Source organism: Micromys minutus, assembly GCF_963924665.1.
Source record: "Micromys minutus genome assembly, chromosome: 6".
In the NCBI taxonomy this organism is placed as follows: Eukaryota; Metazoa; Chordata; class Mammalia; order Rodentia; family Muridae; genus Micromys; species Micromys minutus.
In genome coordinates this window covers 12155489-12175997 of record NC_137975.1, presented here as the reverse complement: position 1 = coordinate 12175997, position 20509 = coordinate 12155489, and the positions used below count along the sequence as shown (strand labels likewise).

Below are 20509 nucleotides of genomic sequence, written 5' to 3'. Positions count from 1 at the left end.
GAGGCTGCTGGCCACAAACAAGGGAGCTTAGCCTGTGTGAGCAGCAGAGCCAACATGTCAGCATCCTGTGCATTTTTCCCCTATTTTTAGTGGTGTTTTAACTCTTATCTTAGTGTTTCCTTATTTTACCATTTTTGAGAAAAGGTCTCAGACAACCTAAGCTGGTCTTATATTCTTTTGTGATTGTGGACAGCTCTGGACTCAGGGTCCTTAGTCCTCCACTTACCCAGTACTGGAATTGCTGTGTGCACTGCCACTCCATCTTACAAAATATAATTTTTGTGTTTTTATTTTTTAAATTACATTCTTTATGTATAGCTGGTTTTGTTTTTTATTATTCAGCAAGTTTTTTCTTTTCAATCTCCTGTTTTTTCCTCCTTATTTAAAAAAATTTTTTTATTGGTTCTTTGTTAATTTGACATCATGCTTCCCTATTCCACTCATCTCCTCGTCCCTCCATATCTGCCCTCTGCCCTTGCAACCTTTCCCCCAAAACAAAACAAAATAAAGAACATCTCGCTGTGAAAGCTGTGGTAGGTCAGATAGTATACCTTTTCTCAAAACACTTTACTTGCCAGTTATTGCAAGTCATTAGGTTCAAGGCCTCTGGTTTCTGCTACACCATCAATTCTGGATCCTTGCCTGGCTATCGCTTGGATATCCATTTACATCCATTTATTGCTGTGTCATGAAGATCCTGCAGCTTTGGGTCTGTAGGACCTGCCTCTTCCCACACTCCAGCATGTGAGTTGATCAGCCCCCGAGCTTTCCTGTGCCAGTGCCAGTGGGGCCAGCTCTTCCACTTTGCCCAGGAAGGGGATTCCTCTTCTGTTCTATAACTTATCTCTACTTTTCTTTTTCCTTTCACTTAACATTGTTTCTTATGACTCTATTTTCTTTTCCTTCCAGGTTTCTTTCTTTATCCCATTCATTACTATTTCCACCTTTGCTATAAATGATTTTTAACTTCAGAGTACACTTATCTTTTGTTTTGCCATTTTATTTTTCCTCCTTTGGTCACTGAGGGAGTTTAATCAATTTAACTGTGTTTCTATATCACAATCAGTGTGGGGTTACCAACTTGTTTTCATCTCTCTGAGTGGTATTGGGGGTTTACCCTGCAAGAATAGCCCTCTCAGTAGGAAGATTCCCAAATAAAAGTGGAAGAAAAAGCCACACTAACAAAGGCACAAATTAGGACACAGAAATAATTCCTCGATAACTAAATTCAAGCATACTAAGACAGGTAAAATGTTGGATCGATTCAAACATTTTTCTGTAAAAATCATTAGTGACTTTAAGGGAAATATAAACAAGCAGATTAATGAGCTAAGAATTTCATATCAGGACTTGGAAAGAAAATGGGCAACAGAGGAGAAAGTAAGTAAAGTGGATAGAAAAGTTAGTTTGCAAATGAGTAAGAAATTAGTCAAGAAAATTGAAATTTACAAAAAATAAATAAAATGTCAGAAATGAAAACTTTGGAGCAAACTTTTAATAAAATGTAGAAAGTAGAATGTATCACCAATGGACTAGACTAAGCAGCAATGATAAAAGAACATCAGGATTATGGGCAAGGCTGAAGAGCACTATGCAGACATGGTGGTTTAAAAGCAAGCAAACAAAGTCACAATCATAACTTTCAAAAACTTGAGGAAATTATCAAGAGACAGAATCTAGGCATCTGTGTGGTAGAAGGAATCAACAGATAAAAGCAAGACTAGAAAACCTGTCCAATGAAAGCATAGCAGCAAATATAGGGAAGCCCAGGAGGTATTTAGAATCCCAAATTACATGACCAGGGAAGAGCCTCTCCATGGTGCAGTATACTCAAGGTGCCAAAGAATAACAATAAAGTTGTAGGAGAACCAGGCATAGTGGAACATACCTTGGTACAAAGGTAGTAGGATCTTTGATGTTCGGGCCAGGCAGTACCACATATTCAGCCCCTTTTCAAACAAGCAAATACTGGAAGAGAAAAAATAGCAACTCACTGAAACAGCAAGCATAGTGACTGGAGAGATGGCTCATCAGTCAAGAACACTGGCTACTCTTGCAGAATGCCTGGCTTTGATTCCCAGAACCCACACAGTAGCTCATAACTGTCTTTAAATCTGGTTCCAAGGGAATTAAAGGCCAGAAAAGCATGGGGTAATATATTTCAAGTCCTGAAAATGAATAGCCAATAATACGACTTGATTCAACAAAGCTACCTTTTAATATGAACAGAAATAGGACATTTCAACACTAAAACAGTTCATGACCACTAAATCAGCATTGCAGAAGATACTCAAAGAGAACCCAAACACAGGACAGTAGGAACCATCAAGAGATCACAGGAGTTAATTTTATGAGAGGACTAAAAAGCAAAGGATACTTGAACCTATCATATGTTTAACAAAGTCAGTGAAATTCCTTGTGCAGATAGAGAAAAAGAAAATGCAAACGTTAATCAACTGCTCTTCCCCACCAACAAAAAACACAGCAAAATTATAGATAGAAAGAAAGGAGAGAAAGAAATGGGAAAGGAAGGAGGAAGAAAATGAAAAGAAAGAACCATGCCCTCAACATAATAAAGTCTACAATAAACCTATAGCCAACATTATACCAAATGCAAAAAAACTGAACACATTTTCTGTTCAGTCAGAAACTGGGCAATTCACATATTCAGTGTAGTGCTCTATTCTTGATTCAATATAAACTCAAAATCTTAGCTAGAATAAGGCAAGAAAATAAATATAAATAAATAATGAAGAAAAAGGTTAAATTATCCCTATTTTCTGGTCATGTGAGGTGATTTTTGAAAGACCCTACATACTCCATAAGAAAACTCTTAGCTCTGAATAACACTTTTAACAAAGTTGCATAATTAGAAGAAAAAAATCAACAAACAAATATAGGTAGCATTCATATAAATCATAAACGTGTCAACAAAGCAGTCAATGGGCAAGTTCCATTCACAATAGCTATAATAAGGTCCTTAGGAATAAACATAGTAAGTCCATTAAAGACCTCTACAATAAAAATGCTAAAATACTGAAGAAAGTAAGTGAAGACACTGAAAGATGAACAGATCTCCCATACTCATGGGCTGCTAGAATAATTGTAAAAATGGCTGTGTCCCTAAAAGAAACTTACAGACTAAACATAATCTTGACAAAATTCTAGTGACACTCCCCACAGAACTGGGACAGAAACCCCTAAAACTCACATGAAAGCACCAAAGATCCCAAGTAACTAAGACAAACAAACAAAAGACATCATAACCAGAGAGTATTATAATACATGATCTCAAATTACACTGCATAGCTCCAGTGACAACCACAGTGAGATACTGGCATGAAACAGACCCAGACCAGTGGCTAGAATAATAGATTCAAAAGTCAATGCTCACAATTACTTCTACCATTTTACAAGTGTTGTCAACATTTTACTTGGGTAGTGTTGATCTCTTGATAAACACTGATTATTCTTCATCCCCAGCTGATTAGAAACAGCCAAGTTTCAATGAAAAATACATTAACAGCCCTGATAGACTATTTTCAAGGACTCCAAATTTTTCTCTGAAACTTCACAAGCTAGGCCTCCATTTTTTTTGTTGCTCTCACCATTATTTTCCAACAACACATTAAGCTCCAATCACTCAATGACTTTTTCAGACCAGAGCTCCAGACCCTCTACCCTTCTCCCACAAGGCATCCCAAGGCAGAAAAACTCCATGGTCAGGTTCATCACAGCACTTTCTGCTTTAGTTTGATTTCCTTTTGCTATGAGAAAACACTGATCAGAAACAACTTGAGACAAAAAGAATTTACTTCATTATATGTCCATCATGGAGGAAGTCAGGGCAGGGCTCAGAGCAGGATCCTAGAGACAAAAGCTGAAGAACCATCAATCACAGTGGTTACTCACTTCTACTGGCTTGCTAAGCTACTTTTCTGAAATAGTCTAGGCACACTAGACTAATAGTAGTCTGGGTCCTCCTTTGTCAGTCAGCAATTAAGAAAATAACCTTCAAGCCCCTAGGCCAAGCTGAAAGTAGACTCATACTTCTCACTCTGCATAAATATCAACTTCAAATGGATCAGAAACCATAATCTGAGACTTGAGAACCAGAAACTCATAGAGAAAACCATGGGTAGAATATTTGATGATACAAGCAGGAGTTTTCTGAAAGACTAATAGCTCTGGAAGTAATGGCAAGAACTGACAGGTGGAATTGTTTTAAAGCTTTCGATAAATGGAAGAATCAGCAGAGTGAAGAGATTCGGTTTGTCAACAGGAAATCTGACAGGATTTATGTCATTATTCACTCAGTAAATGGACAAATAAGTTGAACTAACAGTTCCTAAAAGAAGAAACACAAATAGCCAATGAATATTTGAAAAAAGGTTCAACATCCTTTAGTTATCAGGGTAATAAAAATAAAAATTTGTTTGTCATTCCATCTCATTCCACACAGAATGGCCATTCTGAAGAAAATAAATAAGAAATGACGGCGAGGATGTGGGAAAAGAAGAGCCTTTAGTCACTGCTACTAAGAATATAAATTGTTACAGTCTCTGTCCAGATTATGTAGACTCCTTGAATATTGAGCTACCATATGACCTGGCTATATCCCAGATCAATATGTACTTGAACCACTGATGCCAGGTCAATATATCATAATCAGTGTAAAGAATGAAATTTATCATTTACAAGAAATTTGATATAACTATAGATTATATAAATTAAAGTAAGTTGGTTCATAAATACTTGATTTCTTTTTTTTTTTTTTTTTTGGCAGATGTTTAGTGAGGGAAAAATACATAAGACATGCAAGTAGGAAGGAGACAAGCAGGAAAAGAATGAAGGGAAGAGGGAAGGTTATGGGAAAAACAAAATGGGCCATTGTTTTCTCTCAGAATCTAGATTTAAAAATACATATATTTAAATATCTATAAATGATATAAAATCAAAGGGGGAACTAATGCAGGAGATGAGTGTAGGAGAGGGAGTGCTATGTCATGCAAAAAAACTTCATGAAATTCATTATTTTGTATGCTAACTAAAATTAAAATTTTGGGGTTTTTTTTTTTTTTTTTTTTTTTGGTGGGTGGGGTTTGAGTCCAGTGTCAGGGCTGGAGGGCTGACGGCTTAGTTCTTAAAAGAATTTGTTTCTCATTCAGAGGACCAGGGTTCAAGACCCAGCACTAACATGGTGGCTAACAACCAACTATAACTCCTGTCCCCGGGGATTATCACCTCTAGCCTCATTGGGTACACGGGCACATTGTGCACTTTCATACATGTAGGCAGAACATGTATACACATGAAATAATTCAAAAAACAGAACAAGATGCAATGTCAAGAGGGGAGATGTATGGATCTTTATATTATAAAATCTTTAGTAGCTACTTGTAGGTTATACATTTTTCCCCCAAGTATCTGAATGGTAAGTTTGATATAACTTAATTTCAAACATTAACTTATATAAGGTACAAAACCCAAAATTGTCTTTTATGTATTTGTTAATGACTTATTTTGCACCTGTTACTTTGCACTTTAAAATATTAAACAGTTGACTTGCTAGTTTTATGAAATAAAACCTTAAAATGAAATTGTTTTTCTTTATTGTGATGTGATACTTTGATATTTCTGCAAAAGGGCCACAAATTAACAATTGTACCACCAAAATGTTATATGTCTGTCTTTTTTCAGTGCTGGAATTGGAAGGACTGGGGTTCTTATTACTATGGAAACTGCCATGTGTCTCATTGAATGCAATCAGCCAGTGTATCCACTAGACATTGTAAGAACAATGAGAGATCAAAGAGCCATGATGATCCAAACACCTGTGAGTACTGTGCTTCATGTGCCTCTGCCTCCCAAACAAGGTGGATCTTGTTAGTAATCTACATTCTATATCATTTGTCTTGTACACAAATGTACATACACACGACAGGGTCCTGCTGTGTAACCCAGACTGACCTAGAATTCACTATGTACTGCAGACTAGGCTCCAACTCTTCAACCTCCTGCCTCAGCCTCCTGACAAGTATGTGCCTCAAGCCTGTCCCTAAATTATATCTTGATCGTTTTAATTTCTACTCAGAAACAATTACTCTGTAGTATGATAGTTAATAGCTCTTGGAAAACAACCATGTTTGTTTTGTGTATGTGCCATGTCTGTCTGCTTTTCATGTTGCAACAGATACCTGTGGCCTACAATGTCTACAGTATTTACTCTCGGGCCTTTTACAAAAACAGTTTTGCCAGTGTGTATATATCTTAGCGTGATAACTTGTGAGTGCTTTGCTAGATGTAGAGGCCCTTGTCTTGGGTTGTTTAGTCAAGAGGAATGCTGTGTATGAGAGTTTATGAGCTCCTGAACTGGAGGTCTGGGTAGAGCTTTCTTCAGGTCTACAGCTGTGTAGAAAGCCTTCCCTTTTCCTAAGAACTTAAATTGCATAACAGTGACAAAATTCCTAGAAATTAAGATACTTATTTATTATATTCTCCACTGACTTTTCATATTACCTCAGTAATCAAAAGAATCAGGTAAGATTGGTTTTTGTATTAATTAAACCAGAGTAAAATGTTGGCATTGTTAGTGGCCACAGATTTCTTGATGCTTACTGGCCTAAGTACTTAAAAAATACCTGTCATTTTCAAAGCTTCTAAGTACACAAAATTTCACAGTTACTCAGAAGTTAACATTGTAATATAATAAAGACATTATAAATACTCTACATTTGCTACTAGTTTCATTTGCACAGTTATCCACTTTCTCATTATTTAAAGCAGATCTTGGATGATGTAAGCATTTTTGAATGTAAATAAAAGATAAGATTGTTTTCTTTAACAGAAATACTACTGTCTCACCTACATGTAATTATAACTTCTTAATATTCAAATTATATTATAAATATTTATAAATATTCATCAAAACTCCTTTTTTAATTTTAGAACTTTATTTAAATACAATTCACATGCCATAAATTTATTTTTTAAAGTGTTACTTCAGTGTTTTTTAGTATGTCACAGAGAATAGCCATTCTCTCTATTTTCAGAACATTTTTATCATCTTATAAAAGAAACTCCATTCTTGTTAAGCACTTATTCCCATTCTCTCTGATACTCTCAACGCTCCCTTAGCCTCAGGCTATGCAGCACTGACTCAGTTAATGTTTACTCCAGTGTGTGTTCCTTCCTCTGTCTGCTGAACACTGTGGCAGTACCTGGGCCTAGCACATTCTGTATATTCGTCTGTTGACTCATCAGTATATGAATTGTTTCTTTTTAATGACTTGTTCTTCCATGAACACTTATGTTACACATGTCTTCTTCGTTGGGTATACACTGGAGGAAAGTCACTGGGCCAGTGGGCTAGGGCACATTTGACTACTGAGCTGTATCCTCAGCTACGGACACAGTTCTGTATTTCCAACAAAGGTTCAAATAGGGTTCCATTTTCTTAACATCATTGAAATGTACCTTGTTTAAGAGAGATTCTGTTTCATATAAGGATATGAAGTATTATTTTGACTTTGATTTGTATTTTCTTAATAGTGTTGTCAAATATCTTCTGTAAAAAATTATTTTGCTCCTTTTAATTGTCATTTTGTTGTGAAATTTATATTTTCTAGATAAAAATATTTTGTGAAATTTTGTTTTCAAATAATTCCATTCTCTTTTTACTTCATTTTCTATTTATGTGAAAGTGTTCCCATTTATTTAGTGTGTGCTGCGTGTATATGAGTGGTTACACGGCTTGCAGTGGCTCACCTGGGAAAGTCAGAGGTCTACTTAGAAAGACAGGTTCTTTTAGTCTTCCCTGTGAGTCCAGGGGCCAAACTTGGAAACACTTTTAATCATTGAGCATCTTGTTTCCTAGCCTTTGTGTGTTGGTTTTGTTGTTGCTTTGTTTTTCCACTTCATCTGTTTTTTTCTTAGTAATACCATTTATGACCCAGATAGTGGGTTAGGAATGTAATTTAGTGGTAGAACACATATAAGACCCTGGTTTTGATGCATAGCTCCACATAAATAACCCAAATGTTTTTCATTTTAATGAAGTCTGGTGTCTTTTTTTCATTGTAGTGTTCCTTGATATTTTATGTTCTTTGAGGCTACTGTGACTGGGGTTGTATGCATGATCTCTTTCTAAATATGCTTGTTGTTGCAGTATAGATATATTCTTGGCTTTTATAAGGTAAGTTGACCAATATTGCCGCTTTGCCAAAATTGTTGATTGTTTCCAGTCACTGTGCCAGTGGGCTAGGACACATTTGACTACTGAGCTGTAATCTCAGCTAAGGACAAAATTTCGTATTTCCAACAGCAAAATATAAGGGTCCCATTTTCTGGTGGAATATTTTAGATATCCTATGTAATACTAAATCATCTACAAGAAGTGTCAGTGTGACGGTTTGCTTATGCTTGGCCCAGGAAGTGGCACTATTGGAAGGTGTGGCCTTGTTGGAGGAAGTGTGTCACTCTGGGGATGGGCTTGGAGACACTCCTCCCAGCTGCCTGAGGATGCTTGGTCTGTTCCTGGCTTCCTTTGGATGAAGATGTAGAACTCTCAGCTCCTCCTGCACCTTGACTGCCTGGACGCTGCCATGCTCCCACCTTGATGGTTCTGGACTGAACCTCTGAACCTGTAGGCTCTTCTGACTTTCAAAATTCTCACTGAGATGCCAACTGTTTTTCTGATGCATTTTCCTTTATATGTGATGTAAGGATTCATCCTTCTTTCCTCCCTCCTTCCCTTTCTCCCTCCCTGTCTGTCTTTCTGTCTTTCTCTCAGTCTTTCTTTTTTTCTTTTGCAGCATTCTGTACTTTTTCTTTGTTCTTTCTATCTACTCACTTTGTGGTGGAGACCCCTGACTTTTCTCATTGGGTTATTGAGTTTTTCAAGTCTGTCTTCATTTCAGCTTAAGTTCTCTTCAATATTTTTATTTATTGAAATTCAGTCTTCAAACCCTATATTGCCTCTTGCTTGCATTTAGACAGGTTTTCTTTATTTGTTTTTCTCTTTGAGTTTAAATTCAAATTCACTAAACTATCTGTTTATATCTTTAAATTTAAATCTTTTGCTGAAGCTTATGGTTACAACTTTTGTGTCCTGTGGTTCATCTAGGTAATTCTTATTAGAATTATAGGACTGGTAATAAGTCTGGTAGATTTTGTCTTAGGTTTTTCTGTTGTTTCCATTTTTATGATAAGGCCTGTGCATGTCGGCTGTGGACACAAGCAGACTAGGCCTAGCGATTGGGTATGGCAAAACTGAGGTGAAGCCAGGTGGTTGGGCTGGCATGCAGAAGAAGGGAGGCGTTGTGTGAGGGTTCAGACTGGGGAGGTGCGGGCAGGTGGGCTCTCTCATAGAGCGTTGGTTTGGTCTGGCCTGGGGACCGGTTATGTCTCAGGTGGAGTCAAGTTGGGTGCACAAGGCTATTTGGTTTTGTTCTTTTTTTTTAATGTGAGAATGAACATATAAGAAAAATTTCCATTTTAACCATTTAATGTATGCATTTCAGTAGTATTGAGTATATGTACATTTATGACCTTTTTTTTTATACCATTAAAAAAACATATTCATATCCATTCTCCTAAGAGTCTGGTAACCTCTAGTCTACTGTAGGTTTCAGAGTTTGATGTATCATATAAGTAGAGTCACACAGTGCTTGTGTATTTCTGACTGCCTTGGTTCAGAGAGTTAATATTCTCACAGTTCCTCTGTTTGGCAATCATGTCAGAACCTGGCTCCTCTTCAAGGCTAAACCATAATCCGTTGTTTTCTATACTAGATTTTGTGTAGTAATTCCTCTATCAGTGGACATGTGGCTGTTTCCAGCTTGTGACTATTCTGAGTAATGCTACTGTGATGGGGATTGTATAAAATATGTCTGAGACTTCAGTTTGATTACTTTCAAATCTGTACCCACATTGAAATTGCTGAGCTATTAAGTTATAATGGTTGTTTTTCTATTTTATTTGAAATCGATGTTCAAATAATGGCCTGCACATTAGTTTAGATCCAAATTCTAACGTTTTATAATCAAGAAAGTACTTTCTGCACTTCTTGTTCTTTTTGGGGGGGGGGCTGTTTGGTTTCTTTCTATTAATTTAAGAAACAAACCAAGATACTTGTATTATATCATTTGCTAGAGTCTCCGTTGGTTTGGTTTATATTCTCAAGGTAGTATTATGTGTATTTCCTCAAAGTGACAGATGGATCTGTAGGCTAGGGCAGTTTGATGGAAATTCCTCAAGATACACATGATGTTTGGTTATCTTTCGTTTTGTGATGTTAGCACTCCTCAGGTGATCAAAACTGCCATCGTTATTCACTGGGTGTAGAGTGATAACCTTCTGCTTGTTTGTTTGATGCTTACTGTTTACTGGATTGCTCCCAAGTCCATATTCAGCTACCGCTGTTGTATATAGATCAGGCCTCTGCCTAGGAATGGGCACCATCCACAATGGGCTAGGTCAGTTCATTTATTAACTAGAGTGTGTTTTTAAAGATTTATTTATTGTTATTTTCTGTGTATGAGCACTTCACCTGCATATATGTATATGCATCATGTATATGCCTGATACCCTTAGAGGTGAGGAGAATTATCAAATTCCCAGGAACTACAGTTAGAGGTGGCTGTGAGCCATTGAGGGTAGTGGGAGTCAAACCAGGACCTCTGGAAAAGTAGCACTTAACGACTGAGCCATTGCTCCGGCCTAGAATGATTTTTATAGAAGATAAATTTTTAACTCTTTCCCTTGACTTTCAAGTGCAGTCTTAATTTTGTTTTGTTTTGATTTGTAGTGCTGGCATGGGGTCCACTCAGATATGCTGCACAATGCTGTTCCTTGCACAATGTTTGGCACCCAGCTCAGATTCCACTGTGGTCTACTAGCTTTCTCCACTGCCAACAACTGACTTTTAGATGTTTTGATACAATTTAGAAAGTGTAAATATAGCTGGTTGTAGTGATACACACCTTTGAATCTTAGCCCTCTGGAGGTAGAGGCAGGTGGATCTCTGTGAGTTTGATGACAGCGTGGTCTACATAGTGAGTACCAGGAAAGCTGGAGCTACAGGGTGAGAGCCTTTGGGGGTGGGAGTGGGGTCAATCTAAACATACTTTACCTGTTTTCAGTATTTTTCTTGACGGTGCCCAAAATTATACTATATTTTGGCCAGAAGGAACCTCAGTTTCTAAGTTCTTTAAAACCACTTTGTGAACTTGCTTGCTAACAGAAAAAAATCACTAAGCCAGCTTTGTATTTTATGACCTAGGTTTGGAATCTAATTTCTCCAGTAATTCTTGGTTCTGTTATTTTACATGCTATGCTTTGAGTTCTGGGGATGTGGTATTGTTATTGGTGATATGTTTCTCTAAACTGTTATGTGTCTGAACATACATGTCCATGATATAATGTGAATTTGGACATGGTGTTTTGTACTTAACATCTTTATCTGCTTTTTTTCCCTTTCTAGTTTAGCAAGAATACATCTTCTCTAGGACAGCAGTAAGACTAAGAATGTTAAAAGTACTCTTCTGTTTTCTCTCACATGGCCTGCCATAGTTTCAGAATGGCAGTGCTGATAGTGAAGAGTTCCTGGTTTCCCACAGTTTTATTTGAACTTTGGATGTTACTCCAAAATCAATTGCTGTCTTAAAATCCCTGCAAATAGCTCATCAGGTTGATATAGGCCTTGTTGATTTGTTTTAGGATAGTATTCGTTTTATGTTTACATCTGGAAAAGAAGGGTGTGGTCTGAGGAGATGGCCTAGTGGTGAAAGAGCACTGGCTGCTCTTCTAGAGAACCCAGGTTCAGTTCCCAGCACCCACATGACAGCTCAGATCTGCCTGTAATTCCAGTTCTTAGGGAATCAACACCCTCAAACAGACATGACAACAAGACAGAAAAAAATGAAAGTAATCATTAGAGAAGCAGAGGAGAGGGAGGAAGAAAAGGTTTATTATTTGGTGAAGTCTGGTCTCTGTTCCTCTGCTTTTTTTCCCCTCCATTCTTTCATGAAGACACTTTAATTACATTTTCTTCCCTTAAAAAAAAGAGTTATACTAACAGTAAATTCTAAATGTATATTTATATTTTCCTTTAATGAATGTCATACATACTTTTCATCTCTCACCTTTTAATACTTTTATATGACACAGAGACTAAGATAGAAATTGAGTGTTCAGGTGTGTGTGAAGAGGATATAGGTGGTCTTGGCCACTCTCTACTTGATCTTTAGAGAAAGGGTCTCTCCCTGTACCTGGAGCTGAGCTGGCAGCCAGGAAATCCTAATGCTCTTTCTCTGCCCAAACACAGAAGTGCTCAGCCCTTTCACATGGGTGACAGCCATGAATCTAAGTCCTCATGCTTGTTCAACAAGTATGCTCACCTGCTGAGCCATCTCCCCAGCCCTTCCTTGCCTTTTTGGTTGTTGTTGTATGTTTCTTTATTTTGCCTTGTCTTCTTGAAACAGGTTGTTCTGGTATTCATTATGTAGGTTATGCTGGTCTTGAACTTACAGAACTCTTGCTTCTGTCTTTCAAGTGTTAGCATATGCGTAAACCTCTCTACCTGACATTCTTGCTTGTTCTCACTTACCAGCATAGTCGCACACCACGGTAGGACAAAGGGACAGGAGGGTGTCTGTCTTATCTGCACAGTACACCGATGGCAACTTAAATGGTTTCTACTTGTTTATTATAAAGAAGGGAATATGTTTTCTGGATTTTTTTCTAGTTTATATCTTGAATTGAATTTCCTGGAAGAATGTTTGTTCCAAAGGTAAAATAATGTTATTTTGTTAAATACATTCAAATTTATCTTTATCGTTCCAGTACTTTAACATTCCTACCAAACATTGTCTTGGGTTTTGCCAACAAAGTATTATGTGAGGGATTTTTTTTGTTTGTTTGTTTTCTTAACTTTTTACCAATTTTTAAAACCCTCTATCTCTGTTTGGTTTCACTTTTCAAGTTTTTAAATGAGCAACATAAGCGAGATGTTAGTTTTTGGTTTTATGGACATTGTAGTGATTCTGTTTTTTTACTTGTGTTTTTCAGAGTCAATACAGATTTGTATGTGAAGCTATTTTGAAAGTTTATGAAGAAGGCTTTGTTAAACCGTTAACATCATCAAATAAATAGAGAACAAAAAGGTCAGAATAAGTATTGGGAAACTGATTTTGTTCCATTCACTGTGCCATATGCATTGGTAGGAAATGGCCTCTCACACAAAAGTGAAGCCCTGAGAGACTCAGAGAACTCCAGCACTACTGCACTTTACGTCTCAACACGTCACTCAGACCGTGACTCACGTGACCCACTATCTGTGCTGCTCTGAGCAGATGGTGGGAACTGAACATGTTCAGGGTCATTTATGGCATTTGGAGTCGTTGCCATGCAGTCCCCTCGGGTAGAATTGCCACAGACGGGGCTCAGAATTCTCATCTCTGCTGTACCTTGGGAGCAAAAAGGAGTCACCATCAGGAGTCTGTCTGCTCTGGTCCTCTCCAGTGGCTCACGGACTCACTCTACTGATTACCAGATTTCAGTTTTCAAATGTTAGCAATACCATTCTCAACATCAGCCAGTACACTGCCTGTGGATGCAGCCCATCGTCCTGACATCCCAGTAGGGACCTGCCGTTGAGAAGAGAATTGGAACTTGCTGTTCCCAGGAAATGCTGCACAGTGTCCATTTACCAGCATCTTATAGAAATAACTATGAATCTATGGATTTTCTTGGATTTAGTAATGTAACTTATATTTATCATAAGGTTGGCTTATTCCAAATCATGTGATTTCACATTCTTGATGTAAAGGAATGCATGCATCGTGTCTTAACCCCTTAAGTGCCTTGAGATATCTTTGTCTAATGAAAAGGCACTCATTTGACCCCATAGGAGGTATGTATACTGTACATTCTTATACATTTATGAATTTTTAATAAGTTCACAGTGTTTTAAAAAACCAGCTTATGTTGAGAGTCAAACAAACAGCAGAGGGTGAGAACGTCTGTTTCTTACTCAGTGCTTGCTTGTACTTTGCCATAAAAGCCAGGATCTCTGTACTCTGCTGAGAGAGCATCTGCTGCTATGGAATTGTTCACAGCCTGTACATTCCTTTACTGAGGGATAGGGGTTAAAGTTTAGCAGCTTAACTTAAAAAGAGGGTTTATTCCTCCAATTTTATATCTACTTCATCCTGAGTTAAGACGTGATGTTCAACATGTACATTAGACATAAGTATATTGGCACTCTTAAGTTATAGTGGCGAAGTTAATTAGGTGAGTTATTAACGTCTATAACTAAAGTGCTTCCCGGAAGTACCATTCTAGGTCATATCGGGCTGTCTTCACACTGCTCTTTTCATTGGGATTCTTCAGACAAACAGTTAGACACTTTCTCTAAATGGGACCCTCCATAACAGTAAAATGCCAGTTTTCTTGTCGTCTAGTTTATATATGCCTATTAAATTATAAGCATGTCAATGAGTACATCTTGATGGAACAGCCAACACCCATTATAGATGCATCTGTTTTCCCTGTTTTAAGTCTATGGAGACAGATTTTATAAATTGCACAATTTAATGTGAGAACTTGCTCACCTATTCACATGTTATTTTAAATGGACATGGTTAAAATAGAGACGTTTGCTAGTGGCTTCAGATCACTTCTGTAATCTTATAGAACATAGGTTCCAGTGATAGATATTTTGAAATGCTATTTAATTGGGGGGATGGTATACATCTTAAAATCTTTGATAAAGTATAAATTATTGTTTCATGTACTCATAACTCACAATAGTAAAATCCCAAAGTTAGGCTTCTACAAATTAATTGCCAGGGTACCAAATAAATGTCATTGATAAATATTTCTTGTCTTATTTTTTACAGAAAGAAATAGACATTTTTACAAAATCAAAAGTCCCCTTGTTCTGATTTCACATGCAGGACAATTTAAGTTAGTAATGAACTGTAATCTTACTCAGACATTCCATTCTATACCCAGAGGCAAATGTGATTTAGGCTGTAGGATATGATTACAAGTTAAAAAGAGAAATCGAGTTGGAGATCTGTATACACTATGAAGCTATTTTATTTCATTGGTAGATTTTAGCCTCAAGTTTTAATCTTGCCATGAAGGGAAGGTGACATCCATGGACCGAAAGAGAAAAGCTGTGTAGAAGGGCAGTGTCATGATTCATCGGCTAATCAGAGTAAAGCTTTGGTTGCACCTCTGTTGTCAGCACTGAGCATGGCTGCCTTATACCAGCAGTGCTTGCTGTTCAGTGACAAGTGTAGTTACGTTAAATTTCTCAGCAATTTCTTATCTGAGAACTGTGCTCCATTAGTGTCTTACATGTGAGAACAGCTCTTTTAGAACATTCCTTAGGATCTTAAGCTAAACTTAGCCTTCACACATTGTTCCTATGGATATGCTAACTAAACGTGACTAGGTACCTAACATATAGCACTGTCCTTTCCACAGAAGCATCTGACCAGTCATCTCATTAGTTCATTCATCTACATAGATGTGTGGAAATGATGCTGGTTTTCATAGGCCAAGTAGTACCGTTCTCCATGCATACTGATGTAATACTGGGTGAGGAAACACACACTTCTTGAAGCAACTCCTTTTCCATTTTTTTCCATACCCTGAAGCCCACACCCCAACAAACTAAGAAAGAATGCATTTCTTCTGACAAGTGAGAAGTTAGTATTGGTGAGTCAGGGCTTTTGTACATGCTCAAAGTAAATGGGAAAATGTTCCCTCTCTTAAGTCACATGGCTTTTCTGCTTCTTTTTTGGGCATTTGTTTTGTCAGCACTGCCTAGATGCTCTAGTCATCTTTTGGAGTAGACTTTGCATTCACAAAAAGAATAGGGTGTATTTGTTACACTAACCAATTCATTCAAAAGTGAGGCAGCATAAACAGCCCAAGACAAGCTTTTGTGTAGCTTGCTGGGACAATTAACTGGGAAAGGGCAATGATCGATCATTTTGACTTAAGAGTAAAGGTAACATTGTAAGAAAATTGACTCCATGTGCAGTTATGCTGAGCCATTAGGACAGATGATTGAAAATGTTGAGTACTATTGTACATGCCTTCAGAGAGAAACATCAGTGCATTGGTTTGCATGTGTGCTTTTTAAAGGCATGTCCACAGACTGAAAGGACTTTTAACCATGGGGTTGTTTGTATCTTGGCAGGTCTGACCAGGTCTAATGAGTTATTTGAGCAAAAAATAGCTTGTGTCACTAGAAGCAGTACTACAACTTGAGAGCTAAATTTTGAAAGATTTTGTCCAGTCTCTATGCTCTTGTTATCATAGGAAGGACCACAGGCCCAGCAATTAATTTAACAGACGCTTCTCATCTTCAAGTTTTCTAATTCTCAATCTACAGTTGCTGCATTAGACTATAACTTCAGTAAACTGTGACAAATGCTTGTAATGCTTGTCTACTTCTCCTTGGGAAGCGTGCTCAGTGTTGTCACTTTGAATCTGTGACACCTTAGAAGTCTGAAAGGAGACTTCAAGAGTGATGCCAATGAGGACTTGGACTCGGTTTGCTGGTGCTTCCCTGACAGACTAGCATAGCTGTTGTGGAGTAGGTAGGCTGCTGCACATGCGGTGTAACTGAATTGCACGTGGGAAAGCATTTCTAAAGCACTTAACACATGGAACTCAGAACTTCTACCTACTGACAAAATTCATGTGGGCATGTGATAAAATGGAAATACAGTTTGTTTAGCAGGAAGAGAGAAGGAAACATGAACTTATAGCAATATGCTATTTAATGTCTGTGTTTTGAATACTTAAAATATCTGACAGTAAAGTTGCCAAAGTAGTTTTGAATTCATGTAAGTTGTTTATACTACAACCATGTGGGATATGTTTACAGGCTCTTTCTAGTACTTACTTTGTAGTTCTGGTGAAGTTTGTAGTTTGTATTTAAGTCATTTATAGTAAATATCTGATGATAAATATTTGCTGGAATAAATATCTCAGTAATATAGCAAAACGTATCTAAGTCATCCCACAGTCTGCTTTCATACAAGGTGCTGTGTCTAGAAAGCAAGTGCTTTATGTTCCCATTGCTCACATCCCACATCTGCACCAACCACCCGACTGCCATTCCTGGAACCACGTGTGGTTCCTCCAAGTAAAACAGCCGTGTTACTATAATTCAGTGGATTGAATCTACAAACTATCACAATTATTAATCTAGTAACAGATATTTTTGTCTCAGTGTGATCACCAATTGAGTGATTTTTATGAAATTCTTAGAGAAATATATTCATGCAAAGAAATGTGTGTAACCTTAAAACTTTTTGAGGACTAATTGCTAATAGATAATGTTATCAATTTTAAGAGTAAAAGAAATTGGTCCCAGAATTATGTTTTGGATTTTGCTTTTTACTACAATTTTTTTTTTGGCATGGATTTCATTTACTCTTAGTAATAGTTAATATATTTTTCTTTGTTAACAGAAACAACAACCCATATGTTCCAGCCGCAGTTACTTGATTCTCATGCCTTATTGAGTTCTTTTGATTAGGTACCATAAAGTTCTTTTCTGTTTCCATAAACCAACGAGATGCTGCTTATTTTACATTTTCTACTATGGAACACTGTTTATTTCTAAAGTTATTGCTTACTTTATTTTATTTTTTAGTCCTCCAAAGGTGAATGGACAGTCATTAGTTACAGCTGCTTGGTGGCAGCCTGACTGTACTGGCTAGGTGTGGGACAGTGTATAAACAAGTACACCGTTTGCAGAAGGTATTAGGAATATTGCAAGTTAAAAACTATGCTGGTGAAGAAGAATTCAAACGCTTAGCTTCCCGGAGCCTTGTAAAATTTCCAGTATAAGAATGACAAAGAAAGCCTTGTTAAGGTCATAAAAGTTTCAGATAAACACTGTAGAGTTTTCCTATTATTATGTAAATGAAATACAGAAAATATTTTTCTATGAACAGAAGGTTAAAACTGTTAACTTTAATTTCATTGCTTAGAAGGGATAAAACAATATTTGTATGTCTGTCATGCTGTAAAGAAAATGAATGTATCTTTTAAATGTTAGAGTTATTACTTGATTCTAAGTATATGTGTTTTAGAAAAGAACTCTGCAAAGGGTTGAAGAGTTTTACAAGTCATTCTATAAAATACAATGTTGGAAGAAATGGGATTTCAGTGTAAATGAGCAATCTATATCAAAGCGTATTTCAGTATAGTGTGCTTTCATTTTCCCGTTGCTTTGTTTCTAGAACTGTTTCTAAAAATTGTAAATACTGTCTTGAGTGTAACTACGTGGTTTCTACACTTGTGTGTCCTGCTGCATGTGTCTGCCATGGAGGAAAGTTCCCAAGTTTTGTCAGCATTGCAGCCACCAGTGGGGGCATCATTGTGAGACTGTGAAACCCCATGCCTAAGAGCCACTGCAGCAGCTGTGTGCAGAGGCCTCTGACTGTGCTGATGTGTTTCCCTTTTTATCTTCAGTGTCATGGATAGTAAGCCTACTGGGCCCAGATTTCCTGACTTTAACAGTGGTGGTCTGTGTGCTTACAACTTTGTTCAGCTGAGTGAGGGCTCTAAACCAGTGCCCATAGGTGTTAGTGATTTGGTCAATAGCTCCTTTAAATCTAGCATTTATCAAACTTGATGAAAATTGGGAGTTCATGGTTTTGACACTCTTCCGCCATCCATACTATTTTTAACTCATCATGATGCACCCTGAACAACCAAAAAGTGATCCAAGGTTAGTGTCAGATTTCCTCTGCCCCAGCAGTTACAAAGTTTACACTGAGAAATAACTGAAGACTTAGAAGTTGCATTGTTAACTAAAGTCCCTGCCAAGGATCATCAAGGAGATAGATAGCTTTCTTTAACCTTTGGCCCAGACAGTTGCTGCTTCCTGGTTTCTCTAGATGTGCTACATGTCTGCTTTGTGTCTTCATGCCCACTCTAGGCACAATTGGGCCTAGTCTACCTTTTCTTAAAAATTGTTTTCCACTCTATAGTATTCCATTTCTTTGCCTTCTTGGGAAGGAAGATTTAACCCAATTCTGTGATTCTCTAGATTCACTTTTCCCAGTTTCTCAGTGAGTTATCAAGCTTCCTCATTCCTGATTCATGTAGAGTGGGTCCTTTTCCAGTGCTAAAACTGATTTCAAATAGCACTTTATTTCATGCTTACTACTGACTTAATTTATACATTAAAAATATCTATTCTAGGAGGTTTGTAAATACAGAAAAACAATTGATTAGTAGTAGAGTTTATTAGATTGGCCCCAAGTTGAAATGCTTTATAATGATCTCTTGATAGCTTCTTTGATATTTAAGAGGTAACCTATGTGGTTTTAGCTCAGCCATCTTCCTGTAATTTGTATGATACAGTAGAGGCTGCCCAGCTGACTATAGTGCTGGGCTTCTCAGCTAGCTTCAGCCAAGCTTGCTTACTAAAACTGTCTGCTGTGCATTTTGTGGACATTACATGAATATTTGGAAATCTGTTTTGTTTTCAGTATAGTACCTAGAGATTTAGTAGATACTGCACCGCAGTTCATAGTTTGTATGGAAGACAAAGGGCAGAATTTATGATGTTGTAACAGTTTATATTAAGCTGTTTCATATTCTCCAGTACAGTATATATCTGCTGTAAATAAATAAAAAGTTGTCTACCCTAGTGTCTCCAGCATCAGAACACACCAGTTAGAAACTACGCTGTGAGCTTTTCGTATAAGAAAGGCAAGTCCTTGTTTTCTACAGTGTAGGTTAACTTTAGGACTGATAGCTTATACTTATCAGTACTATTTTAAATAGTAGTTTACAAATTATTTTTATGTAGAGGGTCTTTTAATTTGGGAACTTTCTTTTTTTGTAATAGGTGCTATATGTAAATACAGAGTGAGAATTTGCTTGGTTAAAGGTCTAGTTTATTTACTTATTAAAGTATTTTTCATTTCTGTTTCCATTTCATGGTTTGTACTAAACTAATAGCAGAATGGAATTAGTCCCTTAAGGTTGTAGTTTATCTTTTCTCCCAGTTATACAATATCTCCATATGGGTTGGTCTCAGATGAAGAGGCAATGAAACTGAGAATGAAAACAAAATGCATAAGCTTGAAGTTGGTCAACACTGGACTATTTTAGATGATCACTGTGCATTTGTCACTGCAGTTCACTGTGTCTGAAAGGCATTGTGTGTGTGTTAATTTCAGTGAAAATCAGAACTCCTGCCTTCATGTCTCAACAAGCCACACATAGCTACAGTGAGCAGGATAAAAATGCTGGTTTGCATTGAAACCGCTTTAGTCCTGACCTCAATTTATAATATGCAAAACACACAGAAACTTTGTTGGTTATGTTTCATTTTGATGTAGTACTTGTTCAGGTACGGATGCGAGAAGAAAAAGACAGCGAGCTCTTGATGTTCAATGGAGAAATAAAGAGATGCTTTAGTAATGTAATGACTTCGTTTCAATCTTTAGACATAACAATG

General features: G+C 37.1%; 1 protein-coding gene across 4 annotated transcripts in view; it reads left to right on the top strand.

Annotated features, from left to right (window-relative positions):
• Positions 1-20417, top strand: part of PTPN4 (protein tyrosine phosphatase non-receptor type 4) — a 153233-nt gene extending 132816 nt beyond the window's left edge. For all 4 annotated transcript variants that reach the window (XM_080918095.1, XM_080918096.1, XM_080918093.1 and 1 more), the window contains 2 exons: positions 5701-5836; positions 13069-20417. In XM_080918095.1, the coding sequence (XP_080774221.1) occupies positions 5701-5836; positions 13069-13152 (220 nt within the window). In that variant the 3' untranslated portion in view covers positions 13153-20417. The remainder of the gene's footprint in view (positions 1-5700; positions 5837-13068) is intronic.
• The last annotated feature ends 92 nt before the right edge of the window (positions 20418-20509 follow it).